Source organism: Phyllostomus discolor, chromosome 13 (assembly GCF_004126475.2).
Source record: "Phyllostomus discolor isolate MPI-MPIP mPhyDis1 chromosome 13, mPhyDis1.pri.v3, whole genome shotgun sequence".
NCBI lineage: Eukaryota > Metazoa > Chordata > Mammalia > Chiroptera > Phyllostomidae > Phyllostomus > Phyllostomus discolor.
The window spans coordinates 42213712-42239940 of record NC_040915.2 but is presented as its reverse complement, the minus strand read 5'-3'; the positions used below and the strand labels follow the sequence as shown (position 1 = coordinate 42239940).

Below are 26229 nucleotides of genomic sequence, written 5' to 3'. Positions count from 1 at the left end.
CCACTGTTCACCCTGCGGGGCTTCTCAGTGGCCGTCACTGGGAGAGACACAAACAGCCCGTGGAGGGACACAGTGAAAGCAGAACCTGCCCCCACTGCCCGCAGGGGACCACGGGCCTTTGCAGAGGCGGCAGTGGGCACGAGTGGACGGAACGGGGCGGGCCTGCCAGGAAAAGCCACTCGGCTCTTCGACCCTGACTGGACTCCAGGCCCGTCCCCGGTCCCACGGAGCCGTGTGCCCAGCTGCGCAGAGGGACCCGTCCTCCGCCCTGGTGCCTGACCACGGTCAGCCCTTGCCCGCAGCCCCGACAGGCAGGGCCTCGGGGACTTGGCAGCACCTATCGCTCTGATGGATCTCTGATGGATGGGACGGGGCTGCACTCTCCCGGACACTCGCCGCAGCTCAGGACTCAGCACCCGTCGCCTTCTGGGTTGCAGCAACCCTGCCACATGGGACGGACGCCTCAGTGTCACCACTGGACGGTGGCATGTCCACAGGACCCGGGCTCCCTGGCCAGGCCAGGCCATCTCCTGTGGTCCACCCTCCCCGGGGGCACGGTGCTGCCCGCTGTGGACGGAAGGCAGGAAGGCACGGGAGAGCCACCGTCCATGCCCACCGGCTTACACGCCGTCCCGGAGCCTGGCCGGGGGGCTGTCCCCGGGGGGCAGGGCCGGGCAGACCCAGTCCTCGCGGTCCTCGCCGCCCGACCCCGTGGCGTGCACGGCGGGGCCCCTGTCCTCCGAGGGGGTGGCGGTGAAGGTGGTGAACGTCACCCTTTTCCTCTTGGAGGTGGGGGACGCGGGGGGCTCGCCCCTGGGACGGTCCCTGTCCTCGCCAGTGGGCCCCGAGGGTGCAAACAGCTGCCCGCCCAGGCTGTGCTGGGAGCCGGTGCCCAGCAGGAACTTGCTCTCCTCCAGGTCCAGGCCGCTGTCCACGGCGGCCACGCGCTCGCCCGGGGACGACGGGAAGCCGGTGTGGCTCCCCAGCAGCTCTGCCCGGCCGCTCAGGCCCACCCAGTCGTGGGGGTGGCTCAGCCCCTCCTGCTCCGGGAGGGGCTCCCGCTTGCGCCGGTACTTCCAGGCGAAGGCCACGCAGTTGGACAGGAAGACCAGGATGGCCAGGCAGAAGACGCCCAGCAGCGCGTACATGCCGATCTCCAGGTCGCTCAGCCCCCGGGAGGCCTGCGGGAGGCCGCTCTCCTCCCCGTCCCCAGGGCTTCCGGGGACGCGCCCCCCCTGCGTGGGGACGTGGGCACGGCTGGGGGGCTCGGGCTGCCGGCCGCCGAGGCCGTCGGAGAGGCCCTCCTGCCCGGGCCTCCTCGGGAAGCTGGACCTCTCCGTCGTGGCCCGTCCCCCGCCCATGGTGCCCACGGAGGGGCTGCTGAGGGACGGGCCCTCGCGGCCGCCCCACTCCTGCGAGGGCTGGCGGGGCCTCCCGTCCCTGCCGTCGCCGCCGGGGCGCCCGCCCGCGCCCGCGTGTCCGCTGTCACTGGCGTTGGGGCTGGCGTCGCTCTGGCTGAACCTCACCCGGATGGGGGCGGTCCCGGCGGCCAGCACGCTCTTCCGCTGGGACTTCTGGCAGGACTCGCTGATGAGCATGTCCACCCTCACCAGCGCGCCCTGCCCCTCGGACTCCGCGGCGGCCACGACGGGCCACCCGGAGCTGGGGTCCCGGCGGACGGAGACCACCTTCTCGTCCAAGGAGGTGGCCACCAAGGCGAAGTCCTTCCCGTCGTAAATGTCCAAGGGCGTGACCGCGCCGTCGCTGAACTGCACCCAGCAGCTGAGGGCCGCCTCCTGCGGAGCGAAGGGGCCGTCCGTCAGCCGGGCCCCACCCGAGCGGGGGACGCCTGGTCTTGGGACGGGCCTGACGAGGTCGGGGCTCTTTGGCTGTGCAGACGTGCCAGCAAGTGGCCCGAAGGGTGTGAAGGGAAATCAACCCCCGCACAGGCTGGAACCCAAAGAGAGTGGCCTGGAGACAGCGCCGCGTGCTCAGGACGGGTCAGCCCCCAGGGTGAGAGCCGCTCGGGCTGAGGGGCTGAGAGGAGGGGGCCTGGGGCCAAGTCCACACAGCGACAGACCCCAGGTCTGCAGATGCAACTGTCAGCGGGACCCCTGCCGCGTCACCCACGGACGTGCAAGACAGCATCACAGTTAAGCTGCAGTGACGCCAGGCCTGAGTCCACGCCCCCACCCAGAGCGGGGCCCCAGGTCTGGAGCGGGACGCCCTGGGCACAGGCGTCCGGGGATGGGCTCTGCGTGTGTGGGAGGGGGTCCCATGCAGGCACAACCTGAGCTTGGGGACCGGGACTGAAACCAGCCAGAGAGGGACCCTGCACACTGCCTGCAGGCTGTCCTCCCCCACCCCCCGCTCCCCTCCTGGGGGAGACAGGGAGCCCCGCCTCCTGGACTAGGACCGCCCGGACCCAGCCCTCTGGCTGGCCCGTACCTGCTGGGGCCTCTGCAGGAGCTCCTGGGCCACGGCGGTGGCGAAGATGGCCCTGTTGCTCCCCGGGCTCAGCTGCAAGGACAGCGTCAGCCCTGAGACCAGCTGCACCCCGAGGTCGGTGATGGTCACCTTCTCGTCCAGCACCGTGATGGTCTTTTCAGCCAGGATGGCGTCCGACAGCGGGGACAGGACCTGAAACGGGACGGCGTGGCAGGGGGAAGCCGCCTGGGCCCCGGAGTCACTCCCGTCGCGTCCAGGAGGCCCGGGCTGGGGGGCAGAGCCGGGTCTCTCCAGGGTCGTCTTCTCCCGACAGCGGGGTCTCGCCTGTGGGAACTCACTGCGTTTGTTAAATCGCAGCAAGACGGGGTCCAGGGCGGGACTGGGCTCTGAGAGGGGAGCCCGCCCCCCGAGCTGGGGGAGCAGGAGCAGCCTGCTGGCTCACCTCCGCACTGACAGCCACTCGCCCCCAGCAGGGCAGCGCCCTGCCAGCCCGCGGTGAGGCCCTGTGTAAAGCCACTCACTTCACTTGCACGCACTGTTCCAAACGTCACAGCACCGAGAGCTGAGGTGTCCCGTGCGTGCGGGGCAGACACTGAGGCCTTCCCGCCCCGCCCCCGACAGCCAGTGCGGCGCCAGAGGGACAGGCCGCGCGGGTCCGCCTGCCGCCTCAGTGTGCACGGGCCCCCGCTCCCCACCGCGGGACACACGGAGCTGCGATGCCCAACCTGCGTCCTCACGAGGGTCCCCGGGCGAGACCCCAACCCTCCTCCTGTCGTGAACAGCGTGTCCACCTGGGGACGGAGCTCCGGGGCTGGCAGGGCCCCTGCGTCCCGCCCCCACTCGCCCTCCCCCGTGACGGAGCCCCGCCCCCGGCCGGCCGAGGAGACAGGCTCCGCCTCCCTCCCGCCCGCTGCCCAGGCGCTGCCCTTTGCAGGCGCTGGCGACGTTTCTGAGGCTGTTGGCCCGGGCGGCCTCTTTGGCAGCCGGTTATCACGGCTCTGGGGCCTCTGCAGGTGCCACCCCGGGGTTCCCAGTCTGAACCCCCTTTGAGGTTCATCACACCGAATGGCAAGAGCACGCCACACGAGTCCACAGGAGACAGCAGACACGCGCGTGTGAAACCCAGGGGGACTGGGAGGGAACGGGAGAAAGGGAAGAAGCGAGGGCCCTGGGAACAGACGACCCACCAGGATATGCCCCACACTGGACGCCCGGGAAGCCGGCCCCGCCCCCGCGCGTCGTCTCTGGGCCCCGAACTGCGCTCAGAGTGCCAGGCCCTGGCCAGGCCCGCACCGCGGGGCGGCTCCAGGCGTCAGCCCTGTGCGTGGTGGTCAATGGGGGGGGGCGGGGGCAGCCAGCCCAGGGCAGGCCCGCTCACTGGGACACGAGGGGCCCTCTCGGGGAGCCTCACGGCCACCCTTCGGGACCAGGAGCGGCGCGCCCCTGCCTGTGAGGGTGCCTCACCTGGATGGTGGTCATCCCGAGCTCCCGGCCAACCAGCACTTGCCCCTCGTGCAGCTGGGCGACCCGCGGCTCCTCCACCTGCATGGAGTCCTTCACCAGCTCCGTGACGTCCACCTGCCAGTCGGAGCCCAGCAGGTGGGCCAGGTGACCCCCGGGCTCGGCGGACTCGGCCACGAACTGCGTCAGCACACGCACCATGGCGTGCTGGTACTGGAGGGCGCAGCCCCGCCCCCGCCGCTCCGCGTCCTCCTCCTCCTCGCTGTCCGGAGCCGGCCTGCAGAGGGTCAGCACGTTAGCAGGGCCGGCTCCTTGGGGCTAGGGTGTGGGGCGGGGCTATGTGGGAAGGGCGGGGCTTGTGAGGGTGGGGCAGCATGTGAGGGGCGGGGCTGCTGTGGGCTCAGACCACGGGACCGTGGGCCTGGCGAGAATACTGAACGGCTGGGGCGCAGGCACAGGTCTTCAGTGCCCCCCCCCCCCCCCGGCTGCCGGCTGCCCCTCTGGGGAATCGGCTCTCCCGGACTGTGGGCCGGACCCAGCGGCTTCCCTCCGACACGAGAGCGGAGCAGAAGGGACCAAATGCCACTGCCACGTGAGGGCCAGCAGGCTGGCTGCCCCTCGCCCGGGGATCCATCCCTGTCTGGTCTCCGGCTCGCTCTGAGGAAGCAGGCGCCATGCTGGGAGCGACCCCATGGACGGACCCGCGTGACCAGATCCCGAGCGAGGCCACGGCCAGTGAGGAACTGGGGGTCCAGTTTCAACCTCCTGGGGGGGCTGAGGCCTGCCAACGACCACACGAGCCCCTCCGCGTGAGCCCCAGCTCGGCCGGGCCCGGACCCCGATGCAGAGGAACTGTGGGCGGCGCCGAGCTCCGGGGCAAGTCCCCGGCCGCTGGAGCGGCAGACTCGGGGTGCAGAGGGCCTGTGCAGGGCCGGTGGGGCGCCAGGCCTGAGGACAGGCGGGCACATACGACCTCCGGGAAGGGGGGAGGGGACGATGCATGTGGGCGGTGACGCTGGAGGCGTGGGGACAGGCGCTGGCCGCCCCATCAGCAGATGCTGCTGTCCGCAGTGGACACCATGGGGGCTTCTTGGGCTCAGCGACTCCATGGGAGTTGCCCAGCAGTTCCTGCCTCAGCCACACCCACACCCACTTCGGGCCCCACCCCCCCAGCCCCGCACCAGCCCCAGGGGTTAAGAGAGGGACCTTTGCTTCAACCGTCACATGGCACCCGCCTTTGTCCTTGAGGCCACCCTGTCCCGCTGACACAAGGGGGGACGTTTGAGGGAAGGACTAGGAAACTGGCCCTCAGAGGACTCCCCACTCCACCCCCTGCTGCGTACGCAGGTTCTCTCTGGCTGCCCGTGCTCCTCTGGGGCGACAGTATCGGCACCCCCACTGGGCTGTGAGCAGGCCTACTGGGTGGCCGGTGTGGCTGATGGGGACTAGCGCCCTCGAACACGGTCAGAAAGATGCCCCAGGGGGAGCGAGCTCAGGGCTCCTGGACCCGGGCGGGCGAGGCCGCCCTCCCACAGCCAGTCCCCCCTTCTCCTGGGATGGACGGACCACCACGCGGGTGAGGCCGGCTGCTCCCGCCAGTCCCCCGGGGTTCCAGCCAGGGGCTCGTGTGCCCCGTCTGTCCCCTCGGCCGCAGGGATGAGACCCGGGATGAGCACACTCTGCAGGAATTACCAGGAAGGAGACGGTGGCCTCTCCTCGGAGGTGCCGAGAAGACGGGGGGGATCTGGAGCCTCTGGACAGGGGCTGCCGGAGCCGCGTGCTGGCGGGGGGGGGGGGTACACTGGGGCCCAGCTGCAGCCCCCCCGGAGGCTGCCCGCCCACCCATCCACCCCTGCGGTTCCCGCGCACAGGACTCGGGCTTCCGACGGGCCCTGACAGACGCACCCACCTGCCGCTGGGGACGACGGGCACCCTCCAGCCCTTGACCTGGTTGAGCTCGGCGTCCGAGACCTCGATGTGCAGCGGCAGCCGGGGCGCCCACACCGTCATCTCCAGGGCCCCGCTGAGGTGCTGGTAGCTGAAGGTCACCACCGCGTCCACCTTGCCCTTCATCTCCTTGCCGTTGACGAAGACGTAGTCACAGCGGTCCGACACCTGCGCAGGGAGACGGGCAGGTGTCCCCCTGGGGTCCCACGGCCCAGAGGTTAGCAGGGCGGGGGAGGGCGGCGGCCCGGCCAGCCCCGGGATGACAGGTGGGGGAAGCTGCCCCCGAGCTCCAGGGCTGAGACAGTGGGGGCGTGCCGAGACACGGGTGGGTGGGTGGGGGGGGGGGCAGTGCGTGTGCCCCAGGGGACGAGAGAGCAGGGCGGGGCTGTGAGGGGGAGCCCGTGGGGACCCGCAGGCTGTGCCGACATTGTTAACGGCAGGTTCGCCAACCATCTGCAGGCCAGGCAGCCAAGGGCACGGCAGGCCCCTCGCTGAAGCCTGGGGGACAGACCGGCTGTCCCCCCACCCCCCACCTGCAGCACAGGGGCGGGACCGGCCCGGGTGACCTCCTCACACCGGGGTCTGGCCGCACCGTCCTCACCCCTGGGGTCCTCTCGCCCTTCTGATTCTGCGTCAGGCTGAACTGTCACAGGTGGGGGGAGTGAGGGGGGCAGTGGAGGGATTACTGCTGAGCTCCCGGGGGGACAGACCTTCCCAAGGGCCCTGGAGCATTTCCGCCCTGGACCCCTGCTCACCAAGCCCCTGCAGGCGGCCAGGTCGGGCTTGGCTCCAGGGAGCCCACAGCTGAGCTGCCCCTCCTCGCTGGGAGGACACCCTAGTGCCCGAGGGCGGCCAGACAGGCACCCAGCGCACCCTGGGCAGGAGACAGCGAGAGCTGGAGCCGGCAATCGGAATGCCCCCTCTGTCCCCTGGTCACCGCGTGCACTCGAGGTGACCCGCAGCAACGCGGGGTCTGGGGAGCCGGCGGGCACAGTCTGCCCGCCTCGGTCAAATGTGCCTAGCGGTCCACGCCGGCCGGTTTGTGGATGCCCACTCTGCCACGCAGATGGGGGGAGGAGCGGCCCATCACAGCTCCCTACCCCCCCCCCCACCCAAATCACAGCGAGGAGGCTAGGACCTCCGATTCCGCTGCTCGCAGCCTGGCACTGGCGTGGGTCTAATGCTGCTGCTCTTTTTCTGCTGAAATGCTCTGTGAGTATTAATCTTGTTTAAGTACCACTGACATTCGTGGGAAATGTACACTTTTCTCTCGTTTTTCTCTTCCCCCCCATTTTTTTAAGCGTTAGAGCTAAGAGTATTAAAATTCTGCCCGCCCACCCTCCCGTTTAAATTCGGCCTGAAGGAATGTCTGCACCGGTTTCTCCGAGGCACCACCCTCCTCGGATTTAGTTTTATCCTGGACTGAATGGCAAGGGACGCTGGCGACCGCGGGGACCCGAAGAGCCGTGGCCGTGGGGACTGAGTGTGGCGTCAGCCCCCCTCCCCCCCCCTCGCTCCCTTGCATCCCCGCGGAGAGCCGTTTCCTAGGTGACAGGCAGGTGTCCGGTGCCGTCAGGGGACACAGCTCTACCTACCCTGGGGGCAGCTGCTCGCTTTTCTGCTGAAAGACAGGTTTTAAACAACCAGGTGGAGGAGCAAGGTCTGCAGCGGCCCGAGGCCGTGCGTGAACCCTCCTGTCCCAGAGCGTGTGGGCCAACCCGGCCTCGCCGGCGCCCTGCCACCTCTGAAGCCACCTCTGACGCCGCTGTGCGGGGGCAAGAGTGAAGGCCAGCCGTGGGCAGCGCTCCGGTCACCGCGGGGCCACGAGCCTGTCCTTCGAGGCAGGAAAGGCCTGCGGTGCTGCCCGCTGTGCCCCTGGTGCGGGGGAGGGGGGAGAGATGGAGGACACGGGTTCCTGCACCGCCCCCGCCGAACCCCCACCAGGACTCCCGGGCGGCGGTGGGGACGGCGGGGCGGAAGCAGGCGTCACTGTTGTCTAGAGTTCCCGCGGGGACTGTTGGAGGCTGGCGCAGCGAGATCGCGCAGGAACACGCACTGTGAGGCGGCTCAGGAAATCACTCCGAAAAACTCTGTTATTCTCATGTTTTGGGACATTTGCAATGTTTCCTGCCCTTTCCAACTCGTGATTTGTCGTTGCTTTCTTTCCTCAGTCTCCACGAACACTCAGGACTTCCATGCGTGATTCTGCGTGTGCGTCCTGAGACACGCGTCCCCAGCCCGGGTTCCTGCAGAGTCCCAGGGGCCAGGAGGACCCCGTGGCCCATTGCGCGAGTCCCCACCTCCAGAGCAGCAGGCGCCGTGCTCCCTGCCGGGGCCCGCCCCAGCCACCCACGGCAGGACCGCTCCCGGCCCGCGCAGGCACCCCACACCCGCGCCGCGGAGGCCTAACTTTGTGCTCGGGGTCACGTGCATCTTCCGCTCAGTGGGTGTGTGAGCAGGAGGTCGGCATCCAGACACTGCCGCCCCCAAAGCCGCTGGCTCCCTCTCCTCACCACCCCGCCTGTCGGCACTGTCGTACTGGCCACGCACTCCGCAGAGAAGACACCACCCAGCATGTCCCCTCCTGGGCCCAACGTCCTTTCTGCCAAGAAGAGCTTCATGGGTGGACCCTGGGTTTATCTGCTCTCCCATGGTCGGGCCCACGGGTTGCTTCCAACTCTTGGGGCACACGCAGGAAGCCACCGTGCACGGTCGTGGTGGTCACGTTTGAGGACGTGAGCCCTGGGGTCTCTCGGGGCGGAGCCGCCCAGTCCTTAAAGAGGCATGCCCCCTCCCCCCGCACTTGGGAGGTCTCTGCCCCTCGCCCCCCCCCCCCCCAGGACAGCCAGCTCGGCGCCCCAGCGGCGGAGGACCTCGCTGAGGCTGTTACTGTAATTTTGTTTCCTCGCCTCGCAGGAGGAAGACATGGAGAAAACGGAGTGCGTGCCTTGGCGGTGAGGCACATGCCACCGACACGTTTATTAACCACACCCGCGTCCCTCTGCGCCTGCGCTGGCGGCAACAATGCGGACGACTCCGACACCGCACAAGTATTCCCGGAGGTGGGGGCGCCACGCACGCAGGCGCCTGACAAGCCTGCGCCCGCTGCGGCGCACCCTCTGGGGCGCTGTCTCCTCCGAGAAACTAACTGGGGGTGGACAGGCGGCCTGGAAAGCCGCCACTCGCACCCTTTCCGAACGCAGCCTGGGTGGTGCCCGCGGAAGGCCCGGTCCTCCTAGCTCAGGGCCGGCCGACCTTTCTAGGATAAAGTCATTTCTTCGATTTCCACCCGGCGGGGACGGCCATTAGTGATGCAGGACAAAGCTGCGTCTGGGGGAGTGGCGAAGGCACGCTGCTAGGAACACCCGTAACTGCCGAGGACCAGCGGTGCCGACCCCAGCCAGCGCGCACGCACGCCACCCTCTGCGGAGCGCTGGACGCGGTCTGCCGCCGGCCAGAAAGCCCCCTCGCAGCGCGGCCGGCGCGCTCCCGGGGTCCCTGCGCACTTCCGCGTGGAGGGGCAGCTCATCCCCGGGGGCCGGGCCACGGCGGCCCACCGTGCGCGCCCCGCACGTGCCTCCGAGAGAGCGTGGAGCTCGGGGCACCGTCTGCTGCTGCTCCACACGCACGAGCACGTGAGTGCGTGAATGCGTGCATGCGCGCACTCTCCCGAGCACCGGTGCGTGCAGACGGGGACCAGCGGACCCATCCGCACCGAGCGCAGAGCGAGCTCCCCAGGAGCAGCGCCTCCTGCTGAGTTTGGGGCTGAAGGCGTCCGTTTGCGGAGAAAGCAAGCCCCCGCATGCAAGGTCTCCTAAGAAACTGCTGGTCACTGCTAGTGTCACAGCGCACAGCCCGCTCAGCATGTTTACCGAAAGGCGGAAAACCACGACAAAATAATCCCCAAGCAGAACCCGAGACTCCATGCTTCCCGGACACCGGCGCCATGTGTCCGAGTCTCAGTGGCGTCCTCGGACCCCAGGGACGACTCCTAATTAGTTCCCGCTGAAGGCACGCAATCCGGCTCTTGGAAACTTTCAGAGAAAGAACCAAAATTAAAAGCAAATATTTTCTTAAGATTTCCAAGCTGCTGCAGGAGCACGAACACTGAGAACTTGGCCGGGCCTCACTCCAGCAGTTTCAGAGTCAAGAGTGCCCTGTAACCGCCGAGATTCATCCGCACGAGGTGATCGCCCTGCGCTGCTGACAAAGGAGTTCCACCTTCGGTCCCGCAGCGGACCGCCGCTTTTGGTGTGGGCGGGGAGGCATATGCCAAGCGTTCTTAAAGGAAGGAGAAGCTGTGCAATCCATTGTTCCAAAAAGGAAAACAATTTCCTTTCCATATGTTTACCAGGAATGTTCGTGAAACAACAGAAAAATGTATGCACATATATGCTTGTATGTGTGTCCATGTGCAATACGTTACACATAAAATACATAATTACGTGCTGTAAGTTATACACGTAGAATTGTACAATATGTAACCATAATATAGTCATACGGTACATAATCATAATTAGGCAGTGTTGTAATCCGTCCTACAGGGATGCATCTTAAATTCCTAAATTCCCCGGGCGGGGGCGCTGACGACCCTCAGACTCAGCCCCCTCCCCGGGGTCAGCCCTGTGTCTGGTCACCACTGCAGGGAGAACGCGGCCCTCCTCGGGACAGCGCCGGACGGACCTCCAGAGCTCGCCCAGCGCGCGTGACCGGAATGCTCACGCGTCCTCGATGACCCCCCGGGGCACCTGTGCACACTGGCCTTTGAGAGGATGCTTGGGGCTCACAGACAGCCGGTGGCGGTCAGCCCTGGAGGAGGGGTGCCCCCTGCCCCGTGCAGTGAGCCCCGGCTCGCGGAGGGCGTGCGCTCGCCTGCGTCTGGGTCTGGCCACACCTCTCTTTGCCCCACCAGCCCGTTTGTCCTCCACAGGCTTTGTTCCCAATAAATGGCTTAACGGGGCAATTCCGTGCTGGTGTCCACATCAGGAAGACCTCACCAGGCAGGTGGCATGGCGGCCGGTGCTGTGTCACTTCCCTGCCCAGACGGAGGTGGCCCCGCTGTCTCCACATGAGCACAGGCCTCAGGCCTCCGCGTAAAACCCCTCCCCCCACACTGCCCAGTGAACTCAGCGGTGGGCGTATGGTGCCAGTGGCCAGTGACGGCTCTGTCCGAGACAGCTGGGGAGCCGTGGGCACACAGGTGTGCCCTCTCCTCTGGGGCTCCGAAGCTGGCTGAGCACCAACTGGGAGGTGCTGGGGACCGGCTCCACCCCTCACCTGGGAGCCTGCCCCAGAGGGCTGCTGGCACACAGGGGAGCAGAGCCAAGGCGTGGAGACAGATCCATGGGGAACTCCTTGAGCCCCTGGAGACAGCCGTACCTGAAGCTCACAGGATTTTGAAGTTACAGGAGCCAACGCAGTATTTTTATGGGCACGTGTGTAAACAAGTTGGAGCTGGGTTCTTGTCACTTGCAAAGGCTCGAGTCATAAGAACCCGAATTATGGACACCACGACCCCATGTGACTGGGCGTCCCCGCCCAGCTCTGGGGTGCCCGCTGTCCTCAAGGACAAGGCGCCGTGGCCGGGTGATTCACGGCTCTCCTTCCGCCCCCTCCCCTTGTGACTCTTCCTCCTCCTGGTGTCAGTGTCGTCAGCTCGCTGCGGGGCCTCCCGGGCCCGGTCAGGGCCGGGATGATTCAGAGCCCTGGCCCCAGGCCAGCACCGTTCCAAGGACCTCGTGTACCTGATCGAAGGACACCACAGATGACACCCACCACCGTGCCCCCAGCAGAGAGCCGACGCTCCAGGCGGACACCCTGTCTGCTGCCGGCAGCAGGCCCTGGGCGGCGCCCGCTCCATCTCAGCGGTCCACCTCCAGGGCCCGCGCTCCTCGTCATCACCATCGGGTCATACCATGTGCAGGCCGTGCTGCCGGACTTCACCAGGCTGCTTCCCAGGGACTGGCGGTGGGGGGGGGGGGACCTTGGGACCCAGCGGGTGAGCATGGGCTGCTGGCGGCTGACAGCCTACGGTTTGTGACAGGCGTACTGGATTCCAGCACCAGCGCCCCCACTGGGTGTGGGCACTTGACCAGAGACCGAGACGGTGCCTCTCACGGCCGTCCACTTCTTCCTGGAGAGACCTCCTCTGGCCTTGGGCACCCCCCTGGGGCTGGGCCCACAGCACCCAGCCACGGTGTGCGCCCCAACTCATGCTGGCCCGACAGAGCCCCGACGGGATGTTCCGTCTCCACCTCAAGTCCGTGGAGAGTGGCCGTGGCTACGTGATGCCTTCCACATAACAGGCAACAAGTGACGGGTTCTGGGAACACTTTGCTTTCCTGATCTCGTCTGTGCCCTTTCCCACTTCCTTCTTTACCCTGCGTGGACTATAAACCTGTGGCTGGAGGTGTGGCAGCCATGTTGCAACCATGAGGCAACAGACAGGGGCAAGAGGATCGACCTGCTGAAGACGATGCTGCAAAAGTCCAGGCAGCGCCTGGCCGGCTGTCACTGCTGCGCGGCTACAGCAGGGCTGGACCCCCACCACAGTCACAACCAGTCTCACCCACCTGTCAGCCAGGGTTCCTGCAGCCCACCCTCCCCTCCCGACCTGCTGCGTGGGCACAGGGCCCTCCACCAGTGGCTGGGAAGACGCCACCAGCCCCGGCAAACACACTAGGTCCGGGGCCCCCGGGCCAGGTCCCTCCCCACTGGCCTGTTTTGCATCCTCTTCTATGGACGTAGTAGCAGGACAAGCAGGTAGGGGGGTCCTGGGGGCTCAGGGACCCTCGCCGCTGGCCGCGCCTGCATGCAGACGCGGGGCAGGTCTGTGGGGCGGGGGAGGGGGGGACTTGCCTTGATCACGTCTTCGTCCGACGACCTGCACTCCACCGACTGCGGCAGGGCCGCCACGGCGCCGTCCTCCTCCACGGACACCACCTTCACCGGGACGGCCACCGCCCTGCCCGTGAGGACGGCCGTGTTCAGGATGTCCGCCTCCTGCAAGACCAAGCACAGCCACCATCACGTGCCCCCGGGGCTCGGCCGCCTCCCCCACCTCCCCCGCCTCCCCAGCCTCCCTGCATGCCTCCAGCCACCACTCACACCGGCCCCGGGGTCACAGTGGCCGAGGGGAGACACATAAGCTATAACCTGTCACCAGCATCGCACTCGACAAGCCTGACAAGCAGCGCCCTCCGTGTGGGGGCACAGAGAGGCCACTCGGCCCCTGGGTCTGCGTGCCCGTCTGGCCGGCAGGCCTGAGCTCCCACAGAGTGAGTCCGAGGTGGCGTCCCGCCGCTGGCTGGGGAGTGAGGGCCGAGCAAGTGGCTCAGGTGAGCCCCCCGTGGGGTGCGTGAGGGGCGCACAGCCCGGCACCCTCTCCCTGTCTGCACTCCCCTGGCTTTCTTCCATTTCCTGCACCTTCCCGATGGCTTTCGGGTCCAGGCTCCCTGGAGCTGGGTCTGCCCCTGCTCACCAGGACCCAGAGGTGCCCAGCCACGCCCACTGGTCCCACAAGTGGGTGCATGAACACGGACCCACCCGAGAAGCAACCGCAGCCCACTCTGCTGTCCCCTGGCCCTGCAGCACTGGACACTGTACATGGGACCATTCTTCTTGGCCTCACCTGGCCCCCCCAGACCTTGGGCTCAGGCCTTACGCCGCCCACCCCCGTCCCTCTTCAGTTCCAGTTGCAGAGGCCCCACGGTGTGGGGGGTGTTCCCGGGCCCATTTTTCAGATGAGAGCACTGAGCCCCAGGACCCAGACCTGGGTCTCATTTGTCCCTGCAGGGCTGTCCCCTCCAACTACAGGGCCAGGGGCCCTGTGTGACCCACACTTATGACACAACTCCGAGTGCCAGCTTCCAGCATCCACAGTTCCAGTCCCGCTCACCCCACACCCACGTGGGACCAGCCAGTGTCTGGGCGGTCCCCGGTGAGCCTCCACCACACGCTGGGCAGAGGCTGGTGCTGCAGGGCAGCCGCCCTGTCTGCCGTGGGAGCGCCTGAGGCCCTCCTGGTGGACTGCCTATGCATCGAGGCTCCGGGAAGGACCTTTGCGCCCTCCCATCACCACGCCATCCCCCTCAAGTTGACTGTGTATCCCTGAGTGTGACCTCACTCTCCCTGAGAGGCTGGGCCCACGACCGGCACAGCAGGCGCAGCCTGTGGCCGTGGCGACACCCGTGTTCTCATGGCTTCCATCCTGACAGCCGGAGTGCGGCTCGGAAGGTGCCGAGTTTCACAGAGCCTGCCTTCTCCCGTCTGAAGGTCCGCGGCCCCGGCAGCCGTTTTAACTTTTCTCCTCTGCGGGCTTCCAAGGCGACTCCGTTCTCTTCGGGGCACAGACACAGTGAAAGAGAAAAGGCGATGTCTGGATGTGGGGCCGCTTCCCGCGGCCTCTGGGGGGCAAAGGTCACTCATGGTCCCCAGCTGGGGACCCAGGGTGGCGGCTGAGAGGGGCTCCCAATGGTCTGGGAAGAAGGGCGAGCCTGCTGTTTCCTGCTCCGGCCCCGCCTGTCCCCGGCCCCCGGGGAAGGGCCCGGGCAGCCCTCACCCTGCTGCGCCTGCCTACAGTGGAATGAGAGCCCCAGCCCAGTGCTGCCCCGGCGGGGGGCGGGGGGGAGCATTGGCCAGGTTCGCAGGGTTCCTGGTTCTTCAAGAGAGGCTGCGAGTCGGTATTTTTTAGGTGAAATCCCGTGGTCTGTACAGGTGGCGCGGTCACCTTCCTCAAGAGCCACGGGGCACCTGCGTGGGATGCACGCACGGGCTGCCCTGACCTGTGGCTCCCGTCCGGTCTGTGGCCTCGGCCCTGGCAGAAAGCCGCCCCCCGTGGTGAGGCCCCTTTGGAGAAAACGGTGGGGGTGGGTTTCTCAACTCTTGCCTCCTCGTCTGCCTCCCCAGCGAGGCGAGCATCCCCCAGGGCCCTGGCCCCTCTCCGCAGGCCACCCCGGCCCCCGCATCCTGGGCGCAGGGCCACCTGAGGAAATCTCCCGGAGCCACAAGGAGCCACAGAGCCCCGCCGTGGCTCCGCACAACTAATTTCCAATCTTGTTTAGCGTCGCGTTGCAGAGTTTAGGAAGTTAAGTGACAGCTGTTTAATTAACTCCTTAAGCTGATTAGACAGCATTACAGAAATTCCCCCAAGGAGGAATTAATCGCCACGGGGCGATAAATCGCCTAAGGCCATGTTTGCTTTCTAAATTTATTATTCACTGTCACTTTTTAAACGCAGTGGGTGGCTGAACCCGCTCACCCAGCGGTCCTGACGCCCTCAAGGATGAGGCTGTGGCCCGAAACCAACTTTTACGGGCTCCACCCGCTGCTGGGAGGCTCCCACGGACGGGCGCACCCCCGTCTCCAACGTGCTCAGCACGGGTGTCAGACAGAGGGACACCGTGCCCCAGTCCCACGTGCTTCAGGGGAGGGCGTGGGTTACCCACGGGCAGTGTCTCCCGTGGGGCACGTGCTGCCATGGAGGCTCTGGAAGCCCTGCTGTCCTGCCTGAGGATGTGGCAGCGGCTTTGGGCAGGGCCGGGAGTGAGCCCGGGAAACCCACCCACCCCCGGTGTGTGGAAGGAGCTCGGACACACACGCACACATGTCCGTGTGACTCGGGCGAGGAGGCCGGAACGAGAAACTGACCCAGTGGAGTTTGTTTGCCTGATTAAGTCCCTGTATTTCCCAGGGTCAGTGGGTTCAAATAAAAAACAGTGAAGCATACATTTTAAGAATCAAAACCTGGCCCGTTGCTGGGATGGACATTCCAAATACGCAGGGAGAGAGAGAACCACCCGGAACGTGGAAATAGTGTCTCCTGACTTTGAGGCCACACCGTGCCCCGGGGGCCATGCCAACCAGGCTGCTCTCCTGGCCCGGCGCCGGGTACGTGCACACACACAGGTTCGAAATGTGGGTTCTGGGAACCTGTGGCAGCATGCGCCTTAGGAGTGGGGTCGCTGAGAAGCGTTCATGAAACGACGGCAGAAGGGAGAAGGAACACACTCCCAGCCTCGTCCGGGCCGAGCCGGAGGGCGCCCTGAGGGGTTCAGGAGTGGAAGTCCCAGTAAGGGAGTGGAAATCGGGCTGCCGGTCGCTGCTTGCAGCTCAGCGGGGGTTCTCCCACGTGGAGGCCAAGGAGCTCCGGTGAAAGCCACGACCGGCCTCAGAACCACGGTGCTCCTGGAAACCACGCCCAGGGGCTCCGACCGCACCGGCCGGCAGCCGCCGCCAGGCAGCCCCTCCGTCCCGGCCGCCCCAGGGCAGGGGCGCTGACGCCGCGCCCTCTGCTCCAGAGGGTAAGTCTGTGTGCGGCTTTGACCCCCAAGCCTGCGCCCCGAAACACCCGCGTTTCCCCGTCACTCCGGGCCTCCTATTGTCTGCGGGGAGACTTGACTCCAACCCTCGTAGAGGTGAGCTTAATGCGAAGTAAATTAGGTTCCTTAATGGGGTTTTATTCAGCGTGAGTGAGAAGTGTGAAACGTCGATATCAAATAGATTATCGCTGCCTAACTTCTGTGCGGGTTCAGCCACCGCCGGCCGAACGCACCTGAGATGACGATGACTTCTCGCACGGCCTGCTGCCCGCGGGCGTGGGCTGACCGCCGGAACCTTCTCCGGTCGGCCGACTGGGCTTCGCTGAGCACCCAGTGCAGGTGCCCGGCCAGGTCTCCGTCTGGAATCGGAGCCCCCGGCCAGCGGCCAGGTGCCGGGTGGCCCTCTGGTCACAGCCGCTCCTCCCACGAGGACGGGGACCCCGGTGTGCAGCTCACAGCCAGCCGCTGACCACCGGGCAGAGGAGAGACGTTCCTCACGGCTGCACGCACTCCAAGTGCCTGAGGGACACTGGACACTGGGGGACATGCAGAAGGCGCGCTGAGGACGACGGGCTTATTACGCCAGAAAATCAGAATTAAGGGCCAATCAGTGACTCTCCCAAGCTCAGGACAGTGTCCGCCTGTCCGGAGAGACCGTGGTTCACTTGCCTCCTGGCGGCACCGCGGTCGCTGCTGATCGGAGGGCAAGTCCGATGAGGCCACAGCCCACCTCGGGGACGCGGGGGTCTGGGGCTCTGACCCCGCGTGGGCGGAAGTCTGTGTGTGGCTTCGGGCTCCCTGGAGACTCGGCTGCCCTTTGGTGCCCACCCAGGACTGGGGCCGGGGCCCACGCAGACCCCAAACAAAATCCCCCAAATAAAACGCCCGCAGTCAGCCCGCTGCGTGCACGGACTCACACCCGAGGACGGAAAATGCAGGGACTGACTGAAAAGGCTCCTCATCTACATGGGCCTGGGCAGTTCACAGGTCAACAGCGCTCCAAGAATCTGGGTGCAGCCGACTCTAAAACGTAGACCGGACCGTTTGTCCGAGCAGCCCCTGGCTGTGCACCCCCTCCTGAGAGGCCACCGGCAGGCAGGAGGCGCTGGAGCAGGGAGGGGGCGGCCCAGGCACGGCGGCAGCCTCTGTGTGATGGGCCTGCGGCTGGTCCGGTGCCCGCCTCCTCCTGGCTGCCCGCCCGGCTTCCTCCCACTCACCGCCCCCCCCCAGGGGATCGCCCTCACTGTCCACGTGGGGACTGGGTGGTGGCTGGGGTCCATCCCGCCGGGTGCCGGCGTCGATGGCGGGAGGGGGGCCAGTCTAATGGGCCAGGCACCTGGTCGAGTCCCTGCGGGGTCCCCCGAGGGCTGCGTCCCTTTCACGGAAGGTCTCGGCACCGCCAGCTCAGCCTGCTCCTCGCGGCCCTGCCTCTGGCTCCCGGGGCCTGTTTCCTCTTCCTCCTCGCCCCGTCGCGCCTCAGGAGCCGGCCGTCACTGTCCTCGTCACACCCTGCCGGCACCCTTGCTCAGCCGTGAAATCTGCTCCAAATCACCCTCATTAGCCGCTCCCCTGCCAGGGCTGCCCCGCAGGGCGGAGTGCGGAGCCCGGAGGGGCCAGAGAGCCAGCGCCAGCAGAACGAGCCTGTGGCCCCCCCGGCAGTGCCCATCTGATGTGTGTACTTGTGGTTCGCCTCTTCCCAGAACAGGGTTCCGGAACATGATTAGCCGGTCGAGTGAGACATCGGAGACCGCACTCCGTGGGGGTCCCCAGGGGGACGGTGGGGCTGGGAGGCCAGGGCCCTGCGGACACACAGGTCTGCTGGGGACACGCTGGCCAAGAGGGTCACACCGCAGGGGCCACGGGGAGGGCACTGGGAAACTCGAGGTCACGAGTGCAGCCACGGCGGCGTCTCCGTCCGGCACTGAGGCAGGCACGGAGTGTCCGGCGGGCCGGGACGAGGCGCCGCAGACAGAGGGCCAGCGGGAGCGCAGGCACACCCGGAAGGGCCCAGGTCCCCGGCCGCAGCGAACCTGTCACTCAAGTGACACTGCACGTCCTTTAACGCCGGCCGCCGGGACGCCGCGGAGAACGAGAACGCAGCCTGGCCGGGGGTTGTTTTCTCCCGAGCGAATTTAGCCATGCTAAATGCAGCTTGGGACGTTCTCGGAGAGACTATTTAAGTTTGTTTTAAAATTAGTGCTGCGAGTTGGAGCTCGGCCGTGTGTGTTAGTGCAGATTTTCCGGAGTTTCAAGAGGAATCCAAGGACAACGTGAAAACCCCCTGGAAAGGGTGTAATTCGTATAGACAGCAGCAACTATGAAGCGCCTGCTGTTTACCCGACAGAGCGGCACTGGATGAACAGCTCCCTGGCCCCTTACTCTGGTTACCGGCACTACTCTGACACACCCTGTGGGGAGACCTGGGCTGGAGCTCCGACATGGTCCTTAAGGGAAGCCTAGAGGTTTCTTTGGGGGGGGGGGCAATGATACTATGTGACCTCCAGGACGTTCATGACCTTCACCCTCCTTTGTGTTTCCCAGGAGTCTCCAAACCCACCCCGCCCACCCCGTCCCCCGCTCTGGGCACAGAGCCGCCTGTGAAATCAGTGCGAGGTCAGACCGACCCCCCCCCCCGCCACCCCCTTCCTCCCCGCAGAGCCCACGTGCCCGTCCACCTGCGGCTCAGCTCCTCCCCACGGTCGTCACCCCCGGCGCCTGCTGTGTGCCCACCTCCTGGAGGTCCCATGGCTCTGGGAACCGGACTTGGGGGGGCAAAGAGCGAGCCGTCGTGATTCGGCCACCCCTCCCGGCTGGCTCTCCTCTGCTCCGCAGGGAGGGGAACCTCCGGGGCCACGAGAACATCGGGGCTAGAGGTCTCTGCCCGCCCGGCGGGAGGGGAGAGCAGCGAGCAGCGCGCTCTCGGCGGGCAGCGGTCACTCTGCCGTGTTAGGTGCTGACCTAAATCACGTGCTCACGGGTGCTTGGAGACGGGCGTGGGTGCCGGAAGGGAGAGACTCACTGGAGGTTTTGCTCAGAGCACCGACAGGTCAGCTGCTGCCGGTGGCGGGAAGTCAAAGAGCCTTGGTCTCCGGGCGCTGGGGACACCCCCGTACACCCACCCACCCTCCCCGGCCCCCCTGCCATGGGGTCAGGGCCGTCTTCCCTTCGGGGGTCTCCCAGGCGCCCTCCCACGCACACGCTCTCTCAGCTCCTGTGGAACATCCACCGGTTTCTGACGTTTTTCTTATGGTTGTGGCGACGTGCTGTTGGTAAGTGCAGAGGAGATGAACTGCCCCAGCCCCAGTCTGATTACTAGTTCGGTGACTGGGTCATCACAACGTTATCCCATGGCTTTTCCTCCACGCCCCTCTCGGCTGGGGCCTCCGTGCGCGCCTGCCCTCTCCTGGCGCTGTGACACCGTCTGCAGCAGGGCTGTCCTGCAGCTGGGGGGGGGGGGGGCGTCTGGACTGGGGGTGCCCTGCTTCCCGTTCTGGGGAAAGGTGACCCAACGCCGCCCCACTGTCGGCCCCTGATCAGCCGGCTGCCACCACCTGGGGCCGGGGCGTGTGGGACAGATCTCTCGTTGGGACGCAGCCAGGGCACTCCCCGCCCACCGAGGGGAAGGCGGTGGACCACCGAACCAAGGAGTCCAGAAAGGAAAGGAAAGTGAAGCCAGGTCTCACGAGCTGTAGGGACGCCCCCAAAAGGGCAGAAAGAAAAAGCCCCTCGTGGAACCCGGCAGGCCCCACCTAACGGGACAGCTGACAGTGGTGGGGATGGGTCGTCCCCCACAAGGCAGGGTCACCGGAGGGAGCCAGGGTGCTCCCAGGTTGGAGAAGAGAAACAAACCCTCGCAGGCGAGGCCCTGGTGCCCTCACTGTTCGCAGGCTGGACGAGGCCGACACGCGGCATGCGGGGCTCAGGGGGCCCCGTGGGGAGGCAGCGACCGTGGGGCTGCAGTGCCGGCAGCGTGCTCTTCCCGTGTGGCGGGCAGGGGGGCTGCGGGGTGAGCTGCACCCCCCCAGGGTGGGTGTCATCCCAACCACGTGCTAGGGAAGGGTGCAACCTCACTGACACCCCCGTGCACACCCACGCTGGATGGAGCTGGACGGGGTCTCGAAACGACCTGGCTCCCGAGGGTTCCCCAAATTCCGAGTCTGGGGTCCAGAGGGAGGAGACTCGGTGCCCCCGACACCAGAGAGGATGCGGCTGGGCTGTCGGGGCACCCGAGGGTCCTGCATGCCACTCAGCTCCTGGGAGGTGTTCGCCTCCCCGAGCTGCAGCCGAAATCCCGGGGGCGGCAGCAAGCACCGGCCTTCGGAAAGCGTTCCGAGATGCGAGGAGGACACACCGGCCCTGAGCCCATCGGCCCTGAGGCTGTGCTGCCAACAGGCGCACACGCCAGTTCCCAGGCATCCTTCCGTGCTGCCCCACCCCCCACCTCTGCCCCCTCGACAGTGGGCCAGGGCGGCCGGCAGGCTGAGGGCTTGGGCACAGCTGGGCGGCCGCATGGGTGGTTTTGGTGTCTGGCGGGGTCGGGCCCAGGGGAAGGCGGTGCTGTTTTCGGTCCCAGCGGGTAAGCAGCAGCAGGGTTTGCCCAGAGAGGAGCCCACCGGCGCGGGGCTGAGTCACGAGGCCCGAGGTACGACCCCGGCCAAGGGAGGGGCTACTCCCACCCCTGGCCCTCGGAGGCCCAGCTCCGGGGGGCGGGCGGGGGGGGGGGATGGCCTGTGGAGAGGAACGCCGTGCGAGACGCATCCCTGCGGCCACAGGAAACCCGCTGTTCTCATAAACGTGTCCTTTCTGAAACTGTTTTCACATGTGGGGGCCCCTGCCTTCCAGGTCACACCCCCCACCCTGACTGGGCCGTGAGGAGGGTGGTCCCTGCTCCAGGAGAGAGAGGAGGAGGGGAAGGCACGGCCACCCCCACCGGGGTCACACCTGCTGCAGGAGCCCTGGCGAAGCCGATGGCCGTCGGTGGCTGGAGAAAACCCAAACACAGCATTCTGTGTTGTGACACGTGTCGGTGACATGAACCGTGGACCTTGATGTCCAGGAGCCACTCCCCGGAGCCCTGGGCCCACAAGTGGCTTCGGAGCCTCGGGAACGAGGCGGCCGTGGACGGAGCCGGCCGTGGGCGGAGCCAGCCTGGAAGCACCTCCCTCCTGAGCCCCCCGGGTGGGGCCGAGCCCCCTGCCTCCAGCCCGGCCTGAGAGAACCGTGTAAGGCATTACTATGGCGCGGGCTTCATTATCCTGAAATGAGAGCCATAATGAAAACGATCTACCAGCTCCCGCGCTTTAAAAATCGATACGGAGTCTGGACTGAGCTATAAAGGAGGAACAAAAGTGAAGGGTTTATAATAAAATAACGTGAGCTGGACACAGAAATCTGGGGCAGGAGCCATCTGCAGGACGTCATGGTGCCTCTGGAAGCTTCTGCAGACGCCCGGGAGGGTGAGACAGGCCTCAGGCGGGCAGGCAGCACCAAACGGGGCTGGTGCTGGTGCTGCCGCTCCCGCTCCTGAGACCGGCGGCACCGGGGGCTGGGCTTCTGAGAAACCTCGACGGACCCGCGGGGAGGCAGCCCTCTCCCCACCCACTGACCGCGACCACTGCCCGCCACGGACGGCCCACCCAGGGCCCGGGACGAGGCTGCCCACTCGAGGGGATGGGCACAGGCAAGGGCCCACAGGACGGGGCTCAACACCAACCACCCTGCACCTGTCGGGGGTGGGGGACCACCCTCCACAGAGGCGCAAACAGCCAGCGCTGGCGAGGATGTGGATGGAGGACAGACCCCTCGGTCACCGCCCGTGGGAGGGCAGACCGGGGCGGCCACAGCAGGACGCGGTACAGCTCCCTAAAGAAACTAAGAATAGTGCCACTACACGACCCACCCACTCCGCTTTGGGGTCTGTGTCTGAAGGAGACAAAAGCACCAACGTGGAAAGACACGTGCACCCCCGTGTCCCCTGCGGCATTATGGACAGCAGCCACGGTGCAGGAGCAACCTACGTGCCCACGGCAGACGGTCAGGTAAAGATCGGCATGCTCAGGATGGAGCATTCCTCGGCCGTGAACAAGAACGGCGTCTCGCCATGTGTGATGGCGTGGGTGGACACGTGTTGTGCCGAGGGAAGCAAGTCAAACAAGAGACACTGCACTATCTCACCAGCCTGGGGGCTCTGGAACCAAAGTGGGTGAACAAAAGGGAAACCGGCCCACAGACATGACCACAAGCCGACAGCCATCAGAGAGCTGGTTGAGGGGGGTCCCAAACCAGCGGGATGCGAGCACCGGGGCTCACACACCCTGCCGCACCCGCCCCGGCCGACCGGCACCCAACCGCCCCCTCGAGGCCCAGTGGCACGGGGCTCCCCCACTCCCACGATCGCCGAGGCAGCCCACACCGGCCTCGGCACCATGTGCCCTCACGCCTGAAAAGCCAGCTCCTCTGGGACGCCCCACACGGGACCACCCCCTGGGGCTCTGTCCGAGGGCACACGCATGTCACCGCTCGGCGGTGCCGGGCTCAGAGGCCTCCCCCCTCCCCCACAGCCGCTGTTGTCCACAGCGCCCTGCTCGGCGTCCTTCCGAGCCCACACGGACTCTCCGCGCTGCTCCTGCTCAGCCAGGCTGTGCTCGTCTGCCAGCCGCCCCCCAAGAAGGTGGGCGGGGAGCTCGGTCACCCCTCAGCACGGAGGGCAGAGCCCACACGTGGGGGCAGCCCCACGGCCCTGGACCGGCCGCCCTTCTCCGGCGCCTCGCAGTGGCCACAGCATGAGCACGTGTCACACCGATGCAGCTGGCTGCGCCGTGGCTGGGCCGCGAGAGCCGTGCGTCAGGCCGCGGCAGGGCCGCTCCCGACCCGCTCTGTGCTCTGTGCTCTATACCAGCACCTTTGGAAGCTCCGAGGCGGGGCCGCCGCCGCCTCCCATCATAAATCACCGCCGGAAGACAGCTCATTCCGGCGAACCGGCGGCGGCAGGGGGCGGGGAGGGAACCACAGTGGCTTTGTGCATAATACATAATTCATCTCCAGACGACTTTCCCTACTGCGGGAGGACGTCTCAGTTTCATGTTTTCACCAGCGTGCCTTCCTGCGTTTGCATTGGCGGAAGATCTTCCTGCACACCGAGCTCATCGGCAGCCGACGCTGTTCCCACCGCGAGTGGCTGGCTGCGCGCACGGACCCCAGGGCCCCGCCGTCCGGGCTCCCAGCCCAGCTCCTCAGCTGCGTCGCTGGGGCCGCTCTGAGGCCATGCGTGCCCCTGTTGCCTGGGCAGCGGCCCCGGGAAGTGTGGTCCCCTGTGCAGGGAGGCACAGGAGCCCCGCCTGGTGCTGCCACAGGGGACATGCAGGCGTCGTTGCCGTGAGCACGGTGCCGTGAGCCTCGGCCCCGGCCCAGGGCAGGGCCACCCGGCACAGACGCTGCATCTTCCAAAGGGCTGCTGAGCGGCACCCAGTGGAGAAGCACGCGGTGTGTGCACCGCAGGGTGACCGAGTCCTCAGGACGTCCACACGACGACCAGGAGGGGATTGGGCATGGCGGTCAGTGTGTGGAGAGCCAGTGAGGAAGCGGCTTCCACGCTGAGAAGGGAGAGGCACCCCGACCCCCGCAGAGGGACCCCCCGACCCAGGCCTGGGGCCCTTTCTCCCGGTGTGACGTCCCCTGGCCGTGCTGCCTTCTCGACTGACAGAGACATGTGACTCGGTGCCGCCCCGTCCCTGAGACCCCCACGAGTCCCACCGACAGCAGGCCGTTCCCTGGGCGTCTGACGTGGGGTGGGGGGGGGGGGGGCCAGGAGAGGAGATCCTGAAGCCCAGGGAGTCTCCCCGCAGACGCGTCTGCACAGCGACCAGTGCCCAGTGCGCGCTCCACCTGGATGGGGACTCGGGGGCGGGGCACGAGCCTCCCGCCCGAGCTGACGCCGTCGCCCACGGCCGCTCTGCTCCGCAGCAGCTAAGGCGCATCCCTGCTCGCTCTGCCCGGCCCGTGCGCCGGGCGGTCCTACAGCGACCCCCAGGCCAGCCACCGCCCCGAGTGACAGGTGAGGGGACTGAGCTTGGGGGTAAGTGGAGGCGGGTGGAGTCACTCGGCTGCCCCGGCGGCTCAGGAACGTGAGTGGACTCGCACAGAGACCACGATGAGGGCCGCTCGGAGCCCGGGCTCCCTCACGTGGCCGTGCAGGGGCGGCTGCAACACCATGGACTGCCCCGCGCCCTCTCGTCTCCTCATTGTCTCCTCACAGCACCTTCTCGCCGGGCAGAGGCCACCAGAACTGGGTTCTTGTGAGGGCTTCTCCAACAGGGAGAGGGACTGACCCTGTTTCCTCTGTCTCCCTCGCTTTTTCTGGTCTGCGGGATGTTGGGACATGCTGGCTGGCATCCCAGCAGCCACTCTGGGCCATGAGGTAACTGGGAGGATGGAACCCAGGCCCTCGGCCACTGGAGCAGAAGACGAGACGCAGCCTGGTCTCCGGCAGCACCGCACCAGCCCCAGGCCCCCCACCTTGGGGTCCCTTCACACGAAAGCAGCAGCCAATCGTCCTGGGGTCATGGTGGGCCGAGTGGAGTGGGGGGGGGTGGGCACGGAGCCCTCATGCCCTCAGGCTGATGCGGCTCCTCACCAGCACGGGGTTGGAGAACCCTCGCAGAAGCTGCCCCAGACGGTCCTGCAGTCCCCCCACATTGCAGCGGGGAAGGGGGCGTGAGATGGGCGTGGTCCCTGACCCATGGGGTACGGCGGGGCTCTGTGAGAACAGGGGTTCCCGTGGGGGCGCGGCCCGGAGACTCAGAGACTGGTCTGCTCAGAGCCGGGCTCAGGCTTCCGCTGAGAGCGCGTCGAGCACAGGTGCTGAAAAGCAGCGAGTTCACACGCTGACGGATACGAGACACACGCCCACTTCCCCGGTCGCTGGGGATGGGGCCGCCACACGCAGGGTGCTGCTGCCGCCACCGGGAGGCGCTGGTCGGGGGCTCCGTGCCTTCAAAGGGGGGAACTGTCCGCGGGACGAGCAACGTGGGGACGCACCCAAACTCTGCAGGTTCCCTGACGAGCAGCATGGGGACGCACTGCTGTTGCAGGCAACCGTCCGCCTCCCTCCCACCGCGGCAGGGACCCTGCAGTCCCTTCGCCACCGGCTGGTCACACTGCCCACGCTCCCCGACCACGGACGCTGGGGGCGGGGCTCCAGGCAGTCCCCCACCTCCGGGGCTGTGCACCCCCCACCTCCCCGCACAGGCGCTGCCGAAAGCGCAGACCGGGCCGGAGACGCACAGCCTCGCGCCCCTGCACTGTGACACTCTCGCTGGAACCACCGTCCACCCTTCAGAGGGGCTCCGGGGCCGTGCGTGCTCCCCAGGGGGCGAGGGTGGCCGCTGGCCCTCCCAGACCGCGGGTCACCGACAGGGACCTGCGCGTGCAGCATGGTCGGCTCCTCCCCCTGTGGCGCTGTGTTTAGGAAGATCTGTTCCAGCACCAGCCGGGGGGGGGGGGGGGCACCCCCGCTGAGTCAGCCCCCACCTGCCGGTCTCGCACGCCCCAACTACTCGGGCTCTCGGGGGCTGTGTCCGAGGTGCCGGGACACTGAGGTCACGCTGCGTGGCAGAGGCACCCGTGTGAAATCACCGACACTCTTCACATCACGGGAGACCCCGTCTAACCCCGGGGGTCCGGCCCCTTTCTCAACAGTGCCCCAGTGTTCCGTCTTAGAATGCAGGGAGCCCCAGAGCAGGCACTTCGCAGGAGACCTCCCGGGCCCACCCCGGCTCTCCCCAGCACCTCCCCACCACGCCGGGTCCTGCCGCCGTGCCTCCTCTGTCCCCGCGCCCCGGGTGGCGGGCCCGGGGCAGGGCTGTCCTTACCATGGCCAGAGGGATGACGCCGATCAAGTCCTTCTGCCTCACGTAGATCTCGGAGACCCCCAGGTCGGACGTGACGTCACCCGGGTACTCCACCTGCCAGGTGACCAGCTGGGCGGCCGGCGGGTCGCCGGGCTCCTCCACCTCCACGTCGATCTGCATGACCTCCTCGGAGGTGCCGCCGTCGG

At 67.0% G+C, this 26229-nt stretch overlaps 1 protein-coding gene across 1 annotated transcript; it reads right to left on the bottom strand.

Annotated features, from left to right (window-relative positions):
• Positions 1–578: 578 nt before the first annotated feature.
• Positions 579–26229, bottom strand: TMEM132D (transmembrane protein 132D). Its single transcript, XM_028503652.2, has 6 exons — positions 26045–26229; positions 12715–12858; positions 5819–6024; positions 3913–4186; positions 2449–2640; positions 579–1796 (listed from the first exon to the last, which is right to left on the bottom strand). The coding sequence occupies exons 1-6, from the start codon at positions 26201–26203 to the stop codon at positions 621–623; spliced, it is 2151 nt and encodes a 716-aa protein (XP_028359453.2). The 5' UTR covers positions 26204–26229; the 3' UTR covers positions 579–620.

Bases quoted from the DNA above. Each gene is read 5' to 3' on its own strand.
- TMEM132D (XM_028503652.2), bottom strand. From the start codon at position 26,203: ATGCAGATCGACGTGGAGGTGGAGGAGCCCGGCGACCCGCCGGCCGCC. The intron at 12,859-26,044 runs GTAAGGACAGCC...TTGGTCTTGCAG, and splicing joins GCGTCATCCCTCTGGCCATG to GAGGCGGACATCCTGAACAC. The intron at 6,025-12,714 runs GCAAGTCCCCCC...CTCCCTGCGCAG, and splicing joins CGGACGAAGACGTGATCAAG to GTGTCGGACCGCTGTGACTA.